This window comes from Dioscorea cayenensis, chromosome 4 (genome assembly GCF_009730915.1).
Source record: "Dioscorea cayenensis subsp. rotundata cultivar TDr96_F1 chromosome 4, TDr96_F1_v2_PseudoChromosome.rev07_lg8_w22 25.fasta, whole genome shotgun sequence".
Taxonomy (NCBI): Eukaryota; Viridiplantae; Streptophyta; class Magnoliopsida; order Dioscoreales; family Dioscoreaceae; genus Dioscorea; species Dioscorea cayenensis.
Genome location: NC_052474.1, coordinates 2,226,811 through 2,250,085, shown reverse-complemented (window position 1 = coordinate 2,250,085; position 23,275 = coordinate 2,226,811). Strand labels below are relative to the sequence as shown.

Genomic DNA, 23,275 nt, shown 5'->3' with positions numbered 1-23,275 from the left:
CAATCACGACCCCGAAGATGCTTTTTCGAGCTCTCATTGATGATGAAACTATCTCCGTTGTTGTCCTCATTGGGTCCTTTCTTTGCAGAAAGATTAGCAAGTAAAGCATGAAAATTCTAAGCTCTCCGATTGTGAGAAGATGATAAACTATGATAAACTTGAAAGAAGCCAAAGCCTCAGGAGTCATCTACATTGAAGAATAAAAGCCTCAAGGATGGATCTAAAAATGAATGAGAAGTTTGGTGCCACCTTTGACAATATTATACATGAGAGAACCTACAACTTGCTGCCAAGATGTCTAAAGAGCCCTTACGGCTGTCAATCGCCGACTTGGTGATCACACTATTTCACATAGACGTCACGGATAGAGAAGAGCTTGCAGAGCCCCAACAAAAGCTTGCTTCGGATGTTATCATGGCTGATCAGATCTCTGATTGTCAAGATGGAGGTGATGATGCAGCATCAGCTCTGGATGATGGGAATGAAGAAGCGCTGAATGATGATCTTGGTGTTGACTTCAAAGAAGAATCTCTCAAGCTTATGGAGATATTGGCTGAAGGTAATGATCGGGATATTGAGAATTGGCTCGTGACGCTTTTGAGTTATGACAAGTTTGATCTCGTTGAGTTGCTTTGAGGAACCTCAATTTCATTGACCAGGGTGAGCAAAGTGATAGTTGGCCTACGGGTTGATGCTTGCTGCTGGACTTATTATGAACCATTTCATCATGACAATCATTGATGAATTATGGACATCTGATGCAAAAACCAAGTGTAATTTCAGATGGAGTTAGTAGTCAGATGAAACAAGTAAGATGAACAACATAAAGAACCTGGTTTATTGACTAAAAATAACCAACTTGTGCATGGGATTATAATAAGGATGGGATGTGTGGATGGGACGTGTGTTAAGCCCTAAAAAAAAAATAAAAAAATAAAAAAATAAAAAACATTTAGATTGATGAAGTCATGGCATTAGACCAGATGACATGTGTCACCTTTGGATGGAGTTTGCTATCATTTATAATAATGAATCAAGGTGATAGTGGAAACATGATGTTATATATATATAATAAAATAAAATAATAGATAAATAAATCATGGCATCAACTGTGATACTGGTGTTCGATGAATGGATAGGCATGCATGCTTCATACTGGCATACTCATTTTGTATTGAAAATGGTGTTACCATTCATATATATATCTAAAAGTAAAGGATTGCGCATTTTGAGGCATTAGAGTTTGCTATTGGGATTATTTAAAGAACAAATCAATTCTAACAATGATGCTTGGATCATAGACATCAGTATACTACACTCTTATGTGGTGATTTCTGCCATTATTAAAAAGTCATAATCATATTGCTAATGATAGACTTTGTCCAGATCGTGCAATACTATTATGTGAGTTGTGAAATATATATATATATATATATACATCACTCCTATATACATTAGAGGTGTTCCACAGTTTCTGGAATCATACGATCAAGAAGAAGATTGAACTTAGCAAATATAAGTGATCTGCCTCGGGATGAATGCCCGTCTTAATTTTCAAAACCCATATGAAAAAGTACATGGAAAATGAATAAAGGGTAAAAAGTGAAGATCGCCGATGGTTATGATCCCAATTATATATATATATATATATATATATATATATATATAAGGACACATGGCAAGTAGGGACATTTCATTTAAATGTTAAATGGGTGTTATCTCTTTCGATTATGAGGGGAATTTATGTAGTAAATCATGATAAAAATGCCCATCCCGAAGTAACAACAAAAAATTTTATCTTGAGGCAATGGCAAATTTGAAAGCGATAATGAGATGCATATCAAATACGACAGCAAGGCAGACAACGCAATGACAAGGCACAGGCAGCAACAGTGATATATATATATAATGTTCATATATAAATACTAAATAATAAGATTTATAATTTGCAAATTTTCTTGCCTTTATTTATACTTGAGCCCTTAATCGGAGGTTCCTAAGATTTCAGTCTGGGGTAATTAATAATGGAGGCTTGCCTCTATTAGGAATGGAAGAACCTACAAAGATAAAAACAAATAAAATAAAAAAAACATTTGTGACTCGATATATCATCTGGTGTCTCTTCATCGACATGATGCCAGGGCAGGTATTTTCGAGTCCACAGCCATGCCTTTACACTAGAGCCATCACCATTGGCTATGCACGCACACACATAGATATGGAGAGTCATTAATTCTCTCTCTTACAAAATATCTCAGTCACATGACCAAGAATACACAATACACTAAACCTTACTCTCCTCCATGCTCATTAGAGATCAGCAACATTCCCGTTGGCCTGACACACTGCTTCGCCATCATCACCAACTTCCGGCCCAGGCCATGCTTCCAATCACACACCAGCAACAGTAAGTTAATCACATTTTCAAGTATATCTTTAAATTCCTCGATTGATTACTAGCACTCTTGTAATCACATACAGTAAACAAACAATAGCTCTGGCAGTGAAATCCCTGCAACATGCTTGTCATCAGAAAACCTCAAAGGCCTCTTTGAATGCAGCAAAGAATAATGGATCATTAATTACTTCTAATGGAGGTCATTGAATCTCTTGGTCATAAGCACCTGTTCTTCTTGCAATCTTTGTCACATCCATCTTCTCTAATTAACTCCCTTATATTTATAATCAATGTATTCTTGCTAGATCATCAACCTTGTTACCCTGAAATTTCATAATCTACCTTTTTTCAGAAAAAGTTAATTTGGATGAAGGAAGTGCCAAAAACTCAAAGCATGTGTTCTTCAAATTCCCTCATACAATTCCAACATTACAAAGATATCAACAACGTACACTCTTCACCAACGATCTTATATCAATTTTCAACAAATCTTGTTCTCTGTCAATCAAAGAATCACTGCATCCCTGACTCTCTCAGGCACATACTTTCATAGACCAAATGCATGAAGCAAAAACCCAACGTTCACATAAAGTAAAGTGTTACAGTATTATGATAGGAATGGTATCACTAATACATTTATATGTATATGTATACACATTAGGCGATATAGCAGTATATACTGGTGGATGGAGACGGTGGATACTATTGAGTGAAAAAAAATGCTCACCCACAGTTATATTAACGACTAATATACAATGCATTTTTTAATTATATGTAAATCAACTTATATATTGCATATCATAATTCAATAATAATAAGGTAAAGCGTATATTTTTATAAAATTAAAATGTACGTATATATCTCTAAAACATTAATATTTACCCTATACTTTAGAGCAGTAGTATTTCATATTTCATTCTTCTCCTTGCTTATAGGATCTAGGGTTCAGGGTTGGACTACTCGTGGATTATAAATAATTATAAAAAATATATATATATATATATATTTATATAATAAATATTTTTTTATGTGTGTACATATTTACACATTTCTGCTTTATATTTGTGTGTATACACAAATTTTTCTAAATAAAACCGCATGAGAATTTTTTTTGTATAAAAATGAATCAAATGCAATTTTTTTTTAACAGGCTAATATAATTTATATTAAATATCCATTTTTGCACCCAGTGTGTAGGTAAATTTTCTAAAAATCAATGAAATAAAAAGTTTTTAGTTGGTGTTTTTTTAAGATAAAATAAAATTTGAGATGTTTTAAAATTTTAAAAAAAAAGTTTATATATAAACATATATATATATATATATATATATATATATATATACACCGTAGAAGTTGCAGAAATTATATTTACCTCCAAATTCCCGTATTCCTGAAAAGCTCGCGCGGCGGAGGCGCTGCCGCGCTGGAGCCCTTGCTTGCCCGTAGAGCTCCAATGAATCACCGGCGGCCGTCGAAGCGGCGCCGTCACTCACGGCTGCAGCGCCCTCAGCCCTTCCTCGGCTTCTCCCCCTTCGCGCGCTCCCTTTTCCTGACCTCTTCCTGCTCAGCCTCCAATCGCCATTCCCGTGATCGTTCCCTCTCCCATCTCCCCTCCGAATCATAATCCTAAACACAGAGTTTGCAAGCATACAACCCCGACCAAAAGACCCTCATCAGTCTCCGATGACGATGAAGATAACGAGGTGAATGAGGAGGAGAGCGGAGCGGAGCAGGAGGTAAGCACGCTGAATCTGAATTTTTCTCGATTTGATTTCATGGTTTGATGCTTTGTGTATCTGATTCCTGGTTTCTTTGGAAGATGGAAATAATCCAAGCTGATTTCGGGTTCTTCGACCCAAAACCCGGGGATTTTGGCGGCGTGAAACTGCTTCTCCAGAACTACTTGGACAATAAGCCCTGGGATCTTAGTGGATTTGTGGATCTCATCTTGGAGCAGACCACCGTCGGGACCGTCGTCAAATCAGATGGCGGCGATGATCAGGGTGACGAGGTGAATGATGATGAAGATGATTTGTATGCCGTCATCAGCGCTCTTAATCTTGGGAGATACGCAGTGAGAGACTTGAATTTTGATGCACTATTTGTTTGTTCTTTGAATTGTTTGATCAGCTTATGGACTGATCTTGTGATGGAACTTGTACCAGGAGCATGAGTGCATTCGCGAGCTTAAAAAGTTTCTATTTGAAGCTTGTGGTGATGAAAATGTGAAGAAGAAGTTGAGAACTCTGCTTGAAAAGCAAGCAAACGAAGTGGGTTTATTGGTCTCACAGAGGTTTGTCAACTGCCCACATCAGTTGGTGCCTCCTCTCTATGATGCCCTGTTTGATGAGGTTTCTTGGGCGACAGAAGATGAGGTTGGATGATTTGTGCTTCTTTGGATTGGTTTACCCATTTGGCTTATTTTGATTTATTCTCCTTTTCATTTGACTTTATGTAATTTGGGGATTGTTTAAAATGCTGGCATTTTGTTTGAACTTTTTCTTACATGATTCTTGTACTTCTTAAAGCCCACACAAGAGCTTCGAGACTCATTTCATTTCAAGTGCTACCTCTTAGTGACCAGAATCTACATGGTATGTAGTTTTTGTTTATACTATCGTCATTTCTTTCTCCAGTGCAATATTGCTATATGTGCCTTACTGAGTAATATATAAATTCAAATCTCCTCATTATTGTTTGTTTAGCTGAGACTCATTATATTACGTTATGGCTTTTGTTTTCTTTAACACCTAGGGAGAATATCAGAAAATGTAAATAGATGCTTGGAATATATGACTAGTAGTTTAGTTTGATTTGAGCCTCTTAACAAGGGCTTTGTTACATCTTTCATCTTGTGTTGACTATTGATCCTCATCTGCCCTCTTGATTTGACAAATTGAAGAGAAAAAAAGTTGACCAGCAGAAGACAGTGACCAGTCCTGATTGTAATGAGGCTGTTGTTTACATCAAAGCAGAAGATGAAATTTTTCAAGAGGTGTTGGATTTTTATGTGTTGAAATTATTTTTTGTGCCATTTTTGGACTTGTTTAAGTTATTAAACACATTTCTTGTGTTTGTTTCAGCTTTCTTCATTTTCCTTTACCTTTAGACTACACAATGAGCAATTGGTTCCCTACGAGGTACGTTGCAGAAAACATTCATTAATGTTCTCCTGTTCAGGCATCAAGAAGTGTGTAACTATCTTCTATGAGTATATTCTGTGTTGCACCATCTGCTAAGTGGATAAATAAATTGCCTTTGTTTTTGTTATGCATTAAGTAATATAAATTATTCTTGCATCTCAACTTTCTTGTTTATTAATATTCTTAAAATTTTGGCAGTCATGTTTGTGCGAATTTACTTTGATTGTTTGCAGTTAGCATTGTAAGCAAATTTATCTGCTTTATTACGATGGTCTTTGTTTTTGCATGTAAAATATTTATTGAGGAGGTGTCATTTTTTTATTACATTAAATTTTGAAGATAAGGTTTGTAAGCAGATTTCATAAGCAATTTTAAGATCTTAGTGTCAATAGGAGCCATTATGCTAGAAAAGGGGAGTTGATAGCGCAACCTTTGTTACTGTTGGAATGTTGTACGTAACATTCCTTTCCATAACCAGTTGTATTTGGTGGGTGCATAAGGTCTAGTAAATTATTGGCTACATCCTTCAAATGATGTTTCTTGCTTGATTACAATTTGGACAAATTATTGATAATGCCTGTCCTGTTCATATGATGAATTTGATTCTTTAGGTTTATAAAATAAATATATGTAAATTTTTACTTTGGTTATCTGCCTCATGTTTCATAATCAGTCGTGACACAGTATCGTGGTAAATACTCTCTTAGTCTAGAATTCTTGAAACTCCATAATGTGGAGGGATTCAAATTCTGTTGAGATATATTCTCACTTTTGGAGAATTGTATATGTAATTTCTGTGTAAATTTGATTTTTTTTTTTTCTTTTAATGTCATAGAAGTATTTATATTAACTTTTGACAATACAAACAGAAGCAAATATGATTGTTCTGGGACATATAAGCAATTGCTTACCTTTGCAGGGTTATATATGCAATTTCTTTTATAAATTTGAAGTGAATTACATGCCAATTAGACTTGAATGCAAAAACTAATTAATCATGTTGGATCTTGCTTTCTGTTGCAGCTAAGGAATTACAATCCGGTAGGCCTTGTTATGGTCATAAAGGCTGAGGCAGTTCCAAAGTTCCGTGAGAGGTTGAAGTCTTTACTAGCTGAATCTTAGTGAGGTATGGTATCATTTATGATATGGTTCAGAACCCATGTCTCATGAACTTTGAATCTTCTAATTGCTTCTTTTTTCCATCGATGTAGCTTTGTGTCAGACATGTTGGATTTGAACTTCCCTGTCTCCCCAGGTTAGTTTTCTCTTTATAGATTTGTATTCAATTTGTTCTGGTGTTTGTATGCGTGTTCTTGCACTCATAAGATCTTTCATTGTTTACAGGAAATATTATAGATAAGAAAATGTCATAGTTGAAGACCCTGCTGATTTTACACTTCTGAATGATAACATGTTAGCATCGCAGCCTTTAAACAGAGTTGAAGAAGGCTCACACTGGATTTTTGCAACAAACCAGTGTTGTGTGCACTTTCAGATGAAGGTATGCTACTACGTTGCGGTATTTCATTTCCCCTCTAAGCATTGGGTAGCTCAGCATGCCAGAGACATCACTCTTTTAACCATGGGACTGTCGATATTGTTGAGCAAGGTAAGGATTATTCCTTTTTTCCCTTATTTATTCGTGATGGAATTTTTGGTAAAAGTCATGGCATTCATCAATACACCAGGGATGATGATGGGCATGGGTTTCTCATTTGCTTAACATCTGATAGGATGATCTATATCTAAACCAAAATTGAAATGCTTTCTGAATTATTACTGGTAAATGTTGTTGTGCTTTTTCTGCCAGTAAACATAGATGGCTTGATTAATTTAATGTTTTAACGGTTTCCCTTCCTTTCAAATTCTATCATGGCTTTAAATTGGTTCAAATTTTTTATCAACAATTTGAATGTTGATTTTTCATGGTCTTATTATTTTGGTTGAAGAATGAGTTACTTGTGAATAGGTTGATTTTCTGCCATTTCTGGTGGTTATGTGACCTAGCTAGTTGGATGGATTTTTTATACACAAGCTAGCAATGGAAAAGTCGAAGTCCTTAATAATATTCAACCTATCAGATCATGGAGTCTTTGTCGGAATGAGCCACAGATCACTATACAATGAACGCAGTTATTAGACTCGTGGTCTGGGTCAAGTACATGCCAAATTTTCTGCAAGACTAAGCGTGGAATTTACGCTCCAAGCCAACACGCGCATACTCACATTTCAATATATATATATATATATATATATAAACCTGTGCTAACATTCACAAATTTTAATTTGTACAAAAAAACCAAAATTTCCTTTGGGCCGGAACGTACAAAGAAGCAACAGAGTTTCTAATCAAGCAAAGCCTCTTGCTGCTGTAATATTAATAGACTTCAATTAGACTAGATAAGCCAAGTCAAAGTCAAGCTAATCCCTCCACCACGAGCAGTGAGACACAGTGTGTGGATACAAATAAACATTGGACAAACTTTGATATCGATGACACCAAACAGAAAATTCCAATAGGTGCTCTAATTGTAGAAGAGTCAAGTCAAGCTCATCTCCGCCAACGACCTTCGCGCCTATCGTAGACACCGGGTCGCCGATGTAGCCTCTCACCCAGCATGGTGAGCTCGATTTCCTACCGGCGACATTTTGCCGCGAGTAGTGAATCAGCAGACGTGTGCTCCAGGTGGTTCAGCTGCAGCGTGTGCCTGTCCCCCACTGCTCCACCGGGGCATGCGACGTTCCCGGCTTTCTAGTGCTCGCCCCGCTTCTCTTTCCCAAAAAAAAAAAAGTCAAGCTCATCTCCCCTTACAATTACATGTGAGACTCGCAGTGAGCGCAAGAGGGAAAGAGAGATAGAGAAGAGAAACATGTACTCTTGTCTGTTAATAGTACTGAAACTCTTCCTCTTTGTCCAACCTTGTTTCTTTCATCTGAATCAATCGATTATGGAACAAGACATGCCAGGAACGTGTAATATCACCAACGACCACTACCCGTTCGCAATCCCCAACTTGTCTGCACTGAAGCCACGGACCGGCTTCGATATACACTGCAACTCTGGCAAACCAATGGTGAAGCTCGGCGATAACTCATTCAATGTGACAGACATCTCCTTAGATGGCCAAATCCGGATCTTTGTCACAGCCTTCACCTCGAGGTGCTCCAGAATTAGCGAACCAGGCCCAACAATCATACCGGACCTCCAAGGCACGCCTTACACCTATAACACCACTAACAAGTTCACCCTCATCGGCTGCGACGCTCGTGCTCTTATCCACACTGAAGCAATGCACCCCATTGGCTGTGCATCCTTCTGCACCCTAGAGGATCACTTCATTGAAAACTCGGCATGCACCGGCGTGGGCTGTTGCCAGGTCCCCATTCCACCAGGCCTCAAAAACTTCTCTCTAGACTTCACAAGCATTTCTGACCAGTCCTGCGGAGCGCCGCAAAACAACAGCCAAGTTGGGTGCAATAAGGTCTTCATACTAGACCCAAATAAGTTCACATTCTCCAGGCGCGAGCTCTATAGTGATGGTAAGCAACAAAAGGAAGTAGTGCTGGATTGGTCCATTGGCAACGACAATTGCGACAAAGCCAGTTTAAACAAGGATTCCTTCGCCTGCGTTGCCGATAATAGCAGCTGCTCCGACTCTTCTGATTTACTTGGGTATCGCTGCTTTTGTAAACAGGGATTTCAGGGCAACCCCTACATTGTGGATGGATGCAAAGGTATACATATACGTCTTGTATGATTAAAAATTTAAAATAAAAACAGGCATTATTTATAATTATATATAATTTTATGCATGTCAGACATTAACGAGTGCGCTGAGGGAAAGGATGACTGTGTCCATAAGTGCATAAACAAAATAGGAAGTTATGAATGCAGGTGTCATTTTGGAACTAGCGGGGATGGTAGAAGAGATGGAATTGGCTGCAATAGGATAGCTCCTCTTGATATAGGTCTTGGTAATATAATTAACTTGAAGTAAAACCCCCGTCAGTTAATTAGTTATATATATATACATACATACTTTTAATTAATTGTTTTAAATGTTCTTTTAATTTTACTCTGCACTTGTGATGTAGGTACTGGGTTGGGATTCCTTCTAATCCTCTTCATAATAAGCTCCTGGTCATACTGGGCACTCAAGAAACAAAAGATCCGAAGAATCAAACAGAAGTACTTCCTTCAAAACGGAGGATTGCTGCTACAACAACACATCTCTTCTCAAATAGCGACTGCTCGAATATTCACAACAGAAGAGCTAGAGCTCGCCACCGATGGCTTCCATGGAAGCCGAGTACTTGGCCATGGAGGATATGGCACTGTATATAAAGGAATACTCCCTGGCGATATGCCAGTTGCAATCAAGAAATCAAAATTAGTGGACGAGACCCAAATTGAACAATTCATCAATGAAGTTGTTATCCTCTCTCAGATCAAGCACAAGAATGTAGTTAAGCTCTTGGGTTGTTGTTTAGAGACTCAAGTCCCTTTGCTGGTCTATGAGTTCATCTCCAATGGAACACTCTACCAGCATCTTCATGCAGTGAAAACCTCTGCTGCATCTCACATGAACTGGGAGACTCGTCTGAGAATTGCAGTGGAAACCGCTGCAGCATTAGCCTACTTGCATGGAGTGACTTCCACACCCATCATTCACAGGGACGTTAAGTCTACAAACATACTAGTGGATGACAACTACATTGCTAAAGTATCAGACTTTGGAGCTTCAAGACTTGTTCCTCATAACAGGACTCATGTCACAACAGTGGTGCAAGGGACACTTGGTTACTTGGACCCGGAATATTTTCACACTGGTCTGCTTACTGATAAGAGCGATGTGTATAGCTTTGGGGTGGTTCTTGTGGAGTTGCTGACCAGGGAGAATCCAGTGTCATTTGGCAGGGCAAAAGATGATGGCAACTTGGCCTTTCATTTCGTTACGTTAGTGGAGGAAAATAGGTTGATTGAAGGACTTGATAAAGAGACAATAGAAGAGGCTGGGATAATGCAGTTGCTAGCAGTGGCTCAGCTCGCAAAGAGATGCTTGAATGTCAAAGGGGAAGAGAGACCGACGATGAAAGAAGTTGCAGTTGAGCTCGAGGCCCTGAGAAGGCTCATGCACCAGCATTTTGTGCAAGAGGGGAAGGTTTACCGAACAAGTACTTCGACAAGTCTTACAATATATGACACGGCCATGCAAGATTCCATGAAAAGCATGGAAAGCCATCTTCTAAGTGAACCAATCATCCGTGAGCCACGGTAACAGCTCTGTAATGTAGTGTCAAATTCTATTTTAGACTTCTGTATTAATTGTAGCCCCTATGCTAAATTTTACGATGAGATAATGATAATCACATAAAATTGCAAGTCAAGAACATATGGATACCAGAAGTGCAAAAGATGCGCTTTTTTTTTTTTAAATAAGAAAAGACGCTTCACCATGCATATTCTAATCATAAAAAGTGATCAATTTTTTTTTTATTAAAAAAAATATATACACAAACCACAAATCAAATCCCTGCGAAGTTTTGAATAATGATATGATACTTGGGATCCAATCAAATGAATCACTTTCTAAATTTGAGAAACTTATTATCAACCCGACAAAAAATGCAGAGTTTCCACATCGAATCAAATGTGTGCAAACAGAAATTAGCCATATCAATTACAGAAAACTTTTGCGAAAGGGAGCCCGGGCCACACTAAAGACTTGGGTCATTCAAGTCAAAATAAATAATATCAAGAGAAAGGACAAAATAAACCAGAAAATAAGAAACGGTTAGGAACATCACAACGACCCGTTCATGTCATGACTGGAAAGGAATAAATAAAGATGGCTAGAAAATTCTTACGTTAATCTTGCTGTAGATGAAGACGATGAAAAAAGAATGAAAAACTCTCTTCATGGTATTTGGCTCATTCCATTTAAGATTGTGATATTGAAAGAGACAAAGATTAGATATTCTCATATTTTGACCATCATACTATTTTATATCCTAGACTTTTCTTAAAAGATCAAGCTTTAAGTTAATCATCAAGGCTATTCATATGTTTGTTTTTTAATCTCATATCTGACACTTCAATTAGCTAATGATCAGTTCACTATTATTACAAGTCCAGAAAAGATATAGAAAGCATCTACTGATCATTAAGACGTAACATTTAATGGACTTTGTTCATGGAATCATGTGCCCAGATACTGAATTACTGATTCAACCATCACATGATGAAAACTAAAACATTAATTTTAAGTATGGCAGCTTAAGTCCGAGTACTTTATAAAATTATATTTAACTATCACCATGCAACTTTGAATACTATATAATAACCATCAAGATTAAATTTAATTACCACGGCACAGAATGAGCAGTGAGACAACCGATCAATAGAAACTAATTTCACAAAGAAAAATAATCCAAAGTCATGATCACAAAAATTAGTCATGTCATGTGGGCCCCACCATTTTTTTAAAATTCTCCGTGGTTACGTTTATTTATTATTTATTTATTTTAATTTTATATTTTATGTTTCAGTTATTTTTTTTATAAAACCCTATGCATCTTTTGTCTCCTATCTTAGTCTTGTCGTTTAAGAAAAAGTAAAATCTAGACTTTTTTTTTTAATTACGTGTGGTACCGGGATGAAGAAAAGAGAAGAATCTCGCCATCAGGGGTTTGGTTGATTCATTGTTATTGATGAGGTAAGAACCCTCTTCCTCGAATCTTTAAAAAATATTGTAGAATTATTATTGTTATTTTTTTAGATCTTGATATGTTAATGTCGGATATTAGTGATGGATGGGTAATGTTAGCTTCTTGTTTGAGTAGTTTTAGACTAATTTGATAGGTTTCAAATTTCGTTTTTGATAATGGCAGAACCTCCTCTTCAATTTTAGGGGTCTTAAAGGCATAATTTGGAGGAGAGTAAAATAAGAAACTTGTAGAGTTTGACGTTAGCTAAATACCTTCCAAATTTCAGAATTTTTAGGATAGTATCTTGTAAATTATAGGCTTTAAACTCAGGTGACACGAACAGCTTTTCTGTTTAGCCCTTGAGAATTTGTTAATTTAATTCATGATTGTAGAGTCTGATTTAGATTTAGACTTATATAATAAAGTTGTAGAAGAAGATGTTATCTTTGCCTCTGCCAAATTTTAGAATTTTTACCCTTGTAAATTGTGAGATATGATCAGATTTCTATAGGTGTGCTCAATGGCATTTCTGCAGAAAGCATGAAGATTGATTTGAGAATTTGATGATCTTAAAGTTGAATCAGGACTCATATTTAATACAAAAGTTGTTCCATTTTGAGCTAATTATATCTTCTTAAAGTTTTATCTTATTTGAAGTTATATGTTGTGAGATATCTGTATTGAAATAGGCATGTCCGAAACTATTGGTTTAGATATTTATGAATTCTAAAAATGATGGTTTAAATTCGGTAGATCTCAAACAATTGTGAGATTTGGATATGTTATAGATGTAAATGTCTAGTTTTCTTAGAATATTGAAATTTCTGATTTGGGTTATAATTTGCAAAGCTATGTTGATTCAATCTTAAGGTTCGTAGGGGAATTTGTTATTAGTCTCGACCTTGGTAGTTTTGTTAGTGTTTGAATATGTTTTTGCATTCGTGTGAATTTTAGAATTTCATTTACTTGTAATTCTGATAGATTATTCCCAAATATAGGACTTCCTAAGAAAACTCGATTGGTGAAAGAATTCAAAATATGGTCGTTAATTAGGTAAGTATCCCACATATAAATCCTATTATATGTATATACTTGAAAATTCTAGTCTTTTTGAATTTCTGAAATTTTTGAGAAAAATGCTTATTATTTCGATTTATATTTTGAATTACTTATTTATTTATTTATTTATTATTTGTAATTTGTATGTAAGTATTTAGTTTTGGAAATGAATTGGAATTATTTTTATCAGAAAACGGAATCATCAAATTTATGTATTCTGTTCTGATAAATGTTTGGACATTACGTATTTTGACATAACAACTTGTAGTCCCCAACTAACTTTGCAATAACTCTGTCATTGTGGGTTAAACATTGACCGTGTCAACATTTATTTGTGAAATAGAAACTATAATTTCCCACCGTTCTGTCGGTGAAGAATAACGACTTTTGATAATTCTGGCTCGGGTAACCGAGGGTAAACATATGACCTCTAACATTTTGTTTTGACAATAGTTATTTGTGGGACATATATGCTTGACTTTTTGATCAGTTATGTTTTATTGAAAAACTTATCTTCGGAATTTTATTCAAATAAACTTGTATTTTGTTATATTTGTTTGAGTTTTGGAATTTTGAAATTTTTATGATCCCGATATTTTTTAATGGGTACTTATTGGGTTGTGAAGCTCATAATCATGTTGTTAACTTTTCAGATAAAGAGTAAATAGTTAGTCAAGCAACTTACTTGGCTAGTGAGAAAGTTTGTGTTCCCTTTTAATTTAGTCGTCTTTATGTTTGTGTTGGTATGTGAATTCTGTTTTAGGATAAATTTCTTTGTATTTGAATTTTTATATTGTTTTGGTATTTGAAATTATAATTTTTGAGGTTATATTTTTGTTGTGAGAACAGTTCTAAGGCTTTGCATGCTTACAGGGTTCCAACCCATGGGTGTGCGACCGTTTGTCGGGGCACCGGGTCCGAAGAGCCGGGTTCATGGAGTGACATGTCACATTCACATTGGAAGGATAATGGGTCGATGATAATTTTATTTCTATCATATCACCTTCACAATCGAAAGATGATGGGTTGATGGCAATTATAAGTGGAACCATAAAGATTCCTTGTGGTAGGTTCATTCCACTAATAAAATCAACTTGCTCAACTTATCCTAAAGATACACTAACAATGGGGCAATCAGTGATAAAGTGACCTCTGCTACAAGTTTCACAAGACATAACGGTAGCCTCTCGTGGAGTTATCATTCTATCTATCTTATTGCTCAATAACTCTACTTGAGTCACCAAGGCCGTCATCGCATCCTCTTCAAACACCCCAGTAGCTTTCACTTGTTTTCCCCTATAAATCCATTGGTAACTATTCATCACCATATCATCAAATAGTTTCCTAGCCTCCTCTGGTGTCTTGTTCGCAACGGCTCCACTAGCTGCGGCATCAATAGTTTGTCGCACAATTGGAGTCAACCCTTGATAGAATGTTTGGACCTCCATCCAACCCAGCAAACCATGTTGTGAACAACGCCTCAAAAGGTCGTCGTACCTCTCACATGCCTCATAAAGTGTTTCTTCCTTTTGTTGAGTGAAAAAGGCGATGTCATGTCGAAACTTGGTTGTTATCCCCGAAGGAAATAACAAGTCAAGAATAGCTTCGCTAGTTGGTCCCAAGTAGTCACCAAGGCCCTAGGTAGTGTTTGCAACCATTCCTTAGCCATTGACTTCAATGAGAAAGGGAAAACCCTCAAACGGATAGCATCATTGGAGACCCCATTTAGCTTCAACATATCACAAAACTCAAAAACGCTCAAATGTGCATTGAGGTTTTCATTTGGTAAGCCATGGAATGAACATGATTGTTGGACCATTTGGATGAAGGCCGGCTTGAGTTCAAATGCAGCATGAAGAACATTAAAAAGGAAAAATGACATAAGAACACAACAATAAGAAAAGGCTTTGTCAAGGACAAGCAACCTTTTAAAACCCAATTTACCCCCATTCCACTAGACCGACAAGGTCATCAGATCCGATCATATAAAAATCCAAGGTAAGAAATCGAACCGGCAAACCAAGCCGAGTACCTAGTGAACTAGTCCAACAGAGTCCATCCAACTATATGAATTTGACCCCAGTTGTAAAAATATAAATACCATAAAGATTATATTTTTGGAATGCACCTCCTTCAATGTCTGAATGACCCCAGTTTGCACCTGATTGATCGTGAAGATAACATTGTCGCTGATCGAATTGCTCTTAACGCTCGGCTGAATCCTTCCCTCACCCTTTTTGCTAAAGGAATGCAACTACCTTTCTGACTCGTTGAGATCTTCTCCTGTGCTGGCATCTTTGCCTAATGTTTATTCTTTTTGTTTTTCTTGAGCTTTGCTCGTTTTACCAAAATAATAATAATAATAATAATAAAGATTCTATTTTTTATTATCACAACATAGAATTGAGTAGTGAGACAACCGATCACTAAAGACTAATTTCCACAAAGAACAAGAATTCAAATATACTGAAAAAATTTAATGCTACAATGAGATTTGACTGGCATCAGCTCAAGCCAGCTCTTATACAAATCAAATCCAACACACATTACTAGTAAACCCACTCAAAATCATTTGCAGTATAGGAATGCATTAAGATGAATTTAACTACTGACAAAGCAAGACAATGCAAGAATAATCCAGTCAACGCATCTTATGCAAACACCAGTTGCACCAAAATAACAATAACAAATTAAAATAAATCAACAGCAATATGATCATACACATATCAACCTCTGGTTTCGAGTTAATTAATGGCCAAAAAATCTGGATTATGGGCATATGCATCATCATTATTATCTTAATTCATAGCAGAGTGTTGTTCCATTAAAAATTTGTGAGCAGCAGTTCAAAGCTGTGAGATTGCCATTACCTCATATTGGTGCGAAATCATCAGAGGGGTGTCCTTGGAAACTGGCCTCTACTCAGACCACAGCTCCAAATTGACTGTTCCAAATTCTCAATGCACATGGCAATTGTTCACCTGGTTTGTGTCGAATTGATCAATCAAATTCAGGCAGGAACATTTGTGAACAAGCATCCTTTTACGTGCAACACGATACACAGGAGAAAGTCTTCATACTGAATTAATCATAGATGATCGCAATTGAAGAAAGCTAGCCCAAACCCATTTCAATAGATACTACAACTATAAACAATTAAAGCTAATATATCTGCTTCCAAAGATTGAGAGCATGGCATGAGATGAAAGCATCTACCATTGGACCGGAGATTGCCTCAAAGGATTGCTCTGCAGAGTCAGGCCAAATCTCATGTTTGGATCCAACTGTGGAATTAAATTGAACAAAGACCTCATTGGAGTGCAGAAGGATAAATGTTGGGTGCGCCCCATAAACAGACCAAGGTATGATATGCAACAGTAAGACCAACTAGTGGGGCCAAATTTTAATTAGCAACATTTGTTTGTTAATATCTCACTGATGGTAACAACCGGCGCAGGAATACCTCAAGAATCCACCAGAACCAGCATCAACATTGAGTGCAACAATACCTGAGTCAATTCAGAGGATCTTAGAATTATCTTTCATAATTAATATCTTGCACAGGAGAACTAAGCCACCGCCAATATCCACTCTAAGCAGAGATTCCTCCTCCCCAGATTGTATAATATTTATTCTGAGCCAGTGTTTTATGGAAACAAGAAACAATTTAAAAAGGAGACACACAAATACAATCAAAGACAACCAGATTATGCCAGTTATGTTCAACAACTTACTAGCTCACAGTGGATTATCTTATTAAACCACCCAAAGTATTTCGTTGACATGAATTTTATAATGCAATGAGTTATGTTGTTCAATTGCAATTCCACAGGACCTCAAAATTATCTTATCTCGCAGGAGTGATATTTAACCTCACTGTATTCTTCATATCCATCAACTTAAACTTGATTGTCAAGCCAATGTGTACCTACATGTACACTTCAATCAATGTGATACAAACTTTAAAAATTACAAACATAAGGATCATCAAAAATAGAGCATATTTATAGAAATTAAGAGCTCTTATGCATGAATATGCATAAAAGGAGAAGGTTCCACCCAAAAAAAATAAAATTAAATAAATAAAAAGGAAAAGGAGCTGATTTTGTGGTTTATCCACTTTAATCAGGAGCTGAGGCATAGGTAAGATGCAAGAGTTTAATTTTTATAAGTCCCTCGTTAATGTAACTTCATCGAAAGTAGAATCCCTCACGGATAAAAATATGCCATTAAGGAATTAAAAGAAATTTTTTGACAAGATTTGAGAAAGGGATTATAATCACCTATATGGCTGTATGTCATGTATAGCCAAAGAGGACTACAACACTGCAATATAAAATGCTCCAAAATATCCCAAAAAAAAAACCTAAAGGGATTGGATATAAGGGCTCCTCCCCTATTCTTGAAAGTTTGTATATAAGAAATTGGTGGGGTATATATATATATATGCGCAAAAGTTTTATCACTTTGAGAATTTAAAGTTTTTGTCATCTATTTGTAATTTTAATCTGATTAAAAATTTTCTAGTTTATAGGAAGTTGCATTTGTTAGAGTTTTCAGTTTATTTTATTATTTAGGAATTTATAGAAAATGACCTACATATAGACTATTAATTTCTATTGAGGCCTTGCACATGAAAGGACCCTTGGACCTAACAAAAGATTTACCAAATTGTCATGAAGGCATGTTGATGCCTAAACTTCATTTGGATCACAATAGTTTTAGGCTAAGTTATTAATTTGTATCCAAATTACTATATTATTGAAAATATTTCATTTTTACAAAGTTATAACCTAGTATTATAGAAGATTCTTTTAATTAAAGTGATTTATCCACTTTTTAAAAAATATATATATATATATATTATAGAAGATTCAATGCTCAATATTTTGGAGAAACATGAAAATGTGTTTTTATTAAAATATTGTAACAATGTTTTAAGTAATTAGTTATTAAAATCAAATTTAGAAGTCCAGTGTAACAAAGGTCTTTACAAAAGAGTTAAATCTATCATTATATAGAATAGTTCATCTATGATACAAGTCTCTTCATTTGATTTTGAAAGCTCACATGTGCATTGAATTATTCTTTTTTTTTTGAAAAAGATTATTGTATTATTCTCTTGACAATAACTCTACCCAAAGAAAAGTCACAAAATAATAAAAATTATGAAATAAAATTTAAAAAACTCATTCACATTTTAAGAGGTGATTTTTTTTTTTTTTTAAAAAAAGTTTTGGCCACTGTTCACCTGCCTACTAATTCAAGTAGATCAAAACATGGCAAAAATAATTTTTGGTTAAAGGTGAGGTGTTCCATTATTTGCATGACTTTTTTTTTATTGGGTGAAAAGTACAGCTGAATTTGACGTAGTGTATATACTTTTCAAAAGTATCAAACAAGTTGATTAGAATGAACAGTCAAAGACCAAGCTCCCCGCTAATTTCCAACCAACAAAGCAATGAAGCAAAGACGCAGTTTGCAAATAAATCCATGAAACAATTTCCAGTGGGCCAAAAGATGAAAGAAACACAATAACATCAAACAAAAAAATTCCAATAAGTGCTTTAATTGCAGAAGAGTCAAGTCAAGCTCATCCCTTTACAATTACAAGCCAGACCACACACACACACACACACACACACAGAGAGAAAGGGAAGGGAGAGGAGAGAAACATGCAGTACTCTTGGTTGTTGATAGTGCTGAAACTCTTACCTTTAATCCAACCTTGTTTCTCTTCTGTGAGTCAATATTCAGTTACACAACAACAAGACGTCCCAGCAGCATGCAACATCCACTACCCATTTGGAATCCCCAACGTGTCTACACCGGAGCCAATGCGCGGGTTCGAGATACTATGCAACTCCAGCAACCCCAGCAACCCAATGATGGTGCAGCTGGACAATAACTTAGTTGAAGTCAAAAGCATCTCATCAGACGGCCAAATCAGAGTCCTTCTTAAAACCTTTGCGTCCCGGTGCGCCAGAGGCTCCCTGGAGGAAAGCCAAGACCAAGGCAAAGAACCCATAGTAAACCTGGAAAACACTCCTTACACCTTCTCTCACACCATGAACAAGCTCATCGTCGTCGGTTGCGATGCGTTTGCTATTATCCTTGCTCCTGATCACAGCACAGTCTCTACGGGCTGCACATCCTTCTGTATCTCAGAAGATAGCATCACTGACGGCGTGTGCGCCGGCGTGGGTTGTTGCCAGGCCAAGATCCCTGCTGGTCTCAAGATCATCCCTTTGAAATTCATTAGCATTCGCAACATCACCGGCGCAGCGCCCAAATTTAAAGCCCGGCCGGGGGTGGATCCCAAATACAAGAACTTGACAGGAGACGAGGATTATGGGGAGTGTAGCAAGGTGTTTGTAATGGACCCAGACAAGTTCACGTTTTCAAGGCAGAATCTCAGTATTCAGAGGCAGAATATGAACGAGGAAGGCATGGAGGTGGTGCTCGATTGGTCCATTGGTAATAAGACATGCGCGCAAGCCTGCTTTCCAGGGAATAGCAACTGTGCCTGTGTCTCAAAGAATAGCTACTGCAACAACTCCGTGGAAGGTGTAGGCTATCGTTGCTATTGCAGTGATGGATATCGGGGCAATCCATACTTCAAAGATGGAAATGGGTGCAAAGGTATATATAGAACTTTTAGTACGTAGTCTTTTAATTAGTGCTCTTTTGCCTGGCTTGTTTAATTAGTCTAATAACTATATATATATATATATATGGTTGATTCTATTCATGTTAGATATTGATGAATGCGCTGAGGGACAGAGTGATTGTGAGAGTAAATGCACAAACACAGAAGGAGGGTATGAATGCAGTTGCCCTTTTGGGACCAAAGGTGATGGTAGACGTAGACCATCTGGAAGTGGCTGCAAGAGGTTACCGCCTCTTGATATAGTTCTCGGTAATCTTTTCTTCCGCGTATGCCCATATATATATATATACCCCTTGAGCATATATGTCTTATATCTCGGCAAAGAGGTAGGACCAGCTTGTTATTCCTACTTTCTCTTGTTGTTTTTCAGCTTTAAATGATCTTTAGTATGTATAGGTTAATGCTGACTTATCTCTAGCTATTCTAGCTATAAATTAATAAATTGTAAGTTTGTAAGAGGAACCAAGAAGACTATTGACTTATCGTCAGTGACATACATACATGCCTTTTGATAGAGTTCACTTTTGTTGTACTTGTAGGTGTGGGGTTAGCCTCTCTAATCACCATCTGCATAATAAGCTTCTGGTCATACTGGGCATTCAAGAAACACAAGATCCGGAGAGGTAAACAGAAGTACTACCTTAAAAATGGAGGCTTATTGCTACAACAACACGTCTCTTCCCAAGTTGCGATTGTTCGGATATTTAAGGTCAAAGAGCTTGAGCTCGCCACCGATGGCTTCCATGAAAGCCGAATACTTGGCCATGGAGGATACGGAACCGTATATAAAGGAATACTCCCCAACAATCAACCAGTGGCCATCAAGAGATCAAAACTAGTAGACGAGAGCCAAATTGAACCATTCATCAATGAAGTTGTAATCCTTTCTCAGGTCAATCACCGGAACGTAGTTAAGCTCTTGGGCTGTTGTTTAGAGACTCAAGTCCCTTTGCTGGTCTACGAGTTTATCTCCAATGGAACACTCTTCCAGCATCTTCACCCTGTGAGAACTTTAGCTACTTCTCCCATGAACTGGGAAATCCGTCTGAGAATTGCAGTGGAAACCGCTGCAGCATTAGCCTACTTGCATGGAGTGGCTTCCACACCCATCATTCACCGGGACGTTAAGTCTTCAAACATACTCGTGGATGAGAACTACACTGCTAAAGTTGCGGATTTTGGAGCTTCAAGACTTGTCCCTCATAACAGGACTCATGTCACAACAGTGGTGCAAGGGACACTTGGTTACTTAGACCCGGAATATTTCCACACTGGCATACTGACTGATAAGAGCGATGTGTATAGCTTTGGGGTGGTTCTTGTGGAGTTGCTGACCAGGGAGAATCCAGTGTCATTTGACAGGTTAAAAGATGATGGCAACTTGATCTTTCATTTTGTTACATTAGTGGAGGAAAACAGGTTGATTGAAGGGTTTGATAAGGAGACTATAGAAGAGGCTGGGATAGTGCAGTTGCTAGCAGTGGCTCAGCTTGCAGAGAAATGCTTGAATGTTAAAGGGGAACAACGACCGGCAATGGCAGAAGTTGCAGTTGAGCTTGAGGCCCTGAGAAGGCTCGCCAACCAGCATTTTGTGCAAAAGGGGAAGGATATTAAAACTAGTCCTACAACAAGTTTGGCATTCAGTGACATGTCCACACAAGATTCCATGAAAAGCATGGAAAGCCATATTCCAAGTGAATCACAATCATCCGTTAGCCACATTTACAGCTCTGGAATCTAGTGTCATTCTTTTCTAGACTTATATATATATATTGTAGCCCGGCCCTGTGCTAAATTTTACGATGAGTTGTACAAATAATCACATAAAATTGCAAGTCAAGGACTATTGAATACTACAAGTGTAAAAATACACTTAACCATCATGCACACTCTTAAGTTAAAATGCTATCCATTTAAAATATATATATATAGATAGATAAAACACAAATCAAATCCTTGGTTTTGAGTAATGACACTAGTACTTGGGACCCAATCAAATGAATCACTTGATGAGACAGAAGGTTTTGAAATCTAACTCTAAACTCACACAAAGCTCTCTTGTTTTAGCTTAACAAACAAAGGAAAACATAACATGCTGAATTTAAAGATCATGATAATTGAAGCGCATACCAACATGGCAGCAGACAAAAGGTTTTAAAACAGGAAAAGCAAACATCCAATCAAGCAGCTCCACATGTACCAATCCATTAACTAGGTTGCTGAATTTCCACACTAATAAGTACCACAGTAGCCTAATCTATGACCAAGTCAACACTGTTTTAGCTTCTGTGCAGCCACCGATAGGTTCTGAGTATTCTCTTCAACATCACTTTCTGAATTTGAGAAACTTATCATCAACCCAACCGAAAATGCAGAGTTTCCATACTGAATCAAATATGTGCTAACAGAAATTAGCCATATTAATTACAAGAAACGCATGCGAAAGGTCACCCAAGCCACGCTAAAGACTTGGGTCATTGAAGTCAACATAAAGAATATCAAGAGAAGGGACAAATAACCAAGAAAATAAGAAAAGGTTCCGACGACCTGTTCATATCATGACTGGAAAGGGATAAATAAAGATGGCTAGAAAATTCTTACGTTAATCTTGCTGTAGATGAAGACGATGAGAAAAAAATGAAAAACTCTCTTCGTGGTATTTGGCTCATTCCATGTAAGATTGTGATATTGAAAGAGACAAAGATTAGACATTCTCATATGTTGACCATCATGCTAATTTATATCCTAGACTTTTCTTAAGAGGTCAAGCTTTAGGGGGCGTTTGGTTCATGGATTCATGCCTTAGGAGTGGGAATGACGTACTCACGACGTTTAAACCCACGTGTCTAAGAACGGAAAAAGTAGTGAATAAAACGAGTTGGACTTTAGGAATGGTAAGACGACGTGTAAGATTTCCAATCCTCCCAAAAATCGGTGATTCTAATCTCTAGAATGAAACGACTTTTTATACCCCTCCTATATAATAATAAATTTATATTAGTTATTTATTTATTTAATAAATAAATAATTGTTAAATTATATTAATTAGTTGAAATAGTTAATTACAATTATAATATATTAAAAATATTAAATAACAATAAATCACGTTATTTATTTATTAATTAATATAACAAACATTTGTTACATTATATTAATTACTTTATAATATTTTTATTTTAATTAATTAAAATAAATAATTAAATATATTATAAATACTTAATAATTATAAATCATGCTAATTATTTATTATTTAAAAATAATAATTTATTTTTAAGTTATATTAATTAGATGAAATAT

General features: G+C 36.5%; 3 protein-coding genes across 4 annotated transcripts; all 3 read left to right on the top strand.

Moving 5' to 3' along the window:
- The first annotated feature begins 3,799 nt into the window (after window positions 1-3,799).
- On the top strand, window positions 3,800-7,434 carry LOC120258525 (protein BCCIP homolog). 2 transcript variants are annotated; one of them, XR_005536012.1, is made up of 10 exons: window positions 3,800-4,134; window positions 4,218-4,472; window positions 4,564-4,773; window positions 4,927-4,992; window positions 5,301-5,393; window positions 5,482-5,538; window positions 6,565-6,667; window positions 6,753-6,796; window positions 6,886-7,150; window positions 7,230-7,434. XR_005536012.1 is itself a non-coding variant. In XM_039265968.1 (9 exons), exons 2-7 carry the CDS (start codon window positions 4,218-4,220, stop codon window positions 6,661-6,663), a joined length of 780 nt encoding a protein of 259 aa, XP_039121902.1. In that variant the 5' UTR covers window positions 3,800-4,134; the 3' UTR covers window positions 6,664-6,667; window positions 6,753-6,796; window positions 6,886-7,434. The 2 variants fall into 2 exon arrangements, 1 of the variants encoding a protein (XP_039121902.1); XM_039265968.1 differs by having other exon boundaries at window positions 6,886-7,434.
- A 902-nt stretch (window positions 7,435-8,336) lies between these two features.
- Window positions 8,337-10,932, top strand: LOC120258524 (wall-associated receptor kinase 5-like). The gene is made up of 3 exons (XM_039265967.1): window positions 8,337-9,276; window positions 9,361-9,516; window positions 9,637-10,932. Exons 1-3 carry the CDS (start codon window positions 8,412-8,414, stop codon window positions 10,818-10,820), a joined length of 2,205 nt encoding a protein of 734 aa, XP_039121901.1. The 5' UTR covers window positions 8,337-8,411; the 3' UTR covers window positions 10,821-10,932.
- A 7,972-nt stretch (window positions 10,933-18,904) lies between these two features.
- Window positions 18,905-21,831, top strand: LOC120259498 (wall-associated receptor kinase 5-like). The gene is made up of 3 exons (XM_039267113.1): window positions 18,905-19,950; window positions 20,066-20,227; window positions 20,518-21,831. The coding sequence occupies exons 1-3, from the start codon at window positions 18,984-18,986 to the stop codon at window positions 21,717-21,719; spliced, it is 2,331 nt and encodes a 776-aa protein (XP_039123047.1). The 5' UTR covers window positions 18,905-18,983; the 3' UTR covers window positions 21,720-21,831.
- The last annotated feature ends 1,444 nt before the right edge of the window (window positions 21,832-23,275 follow it).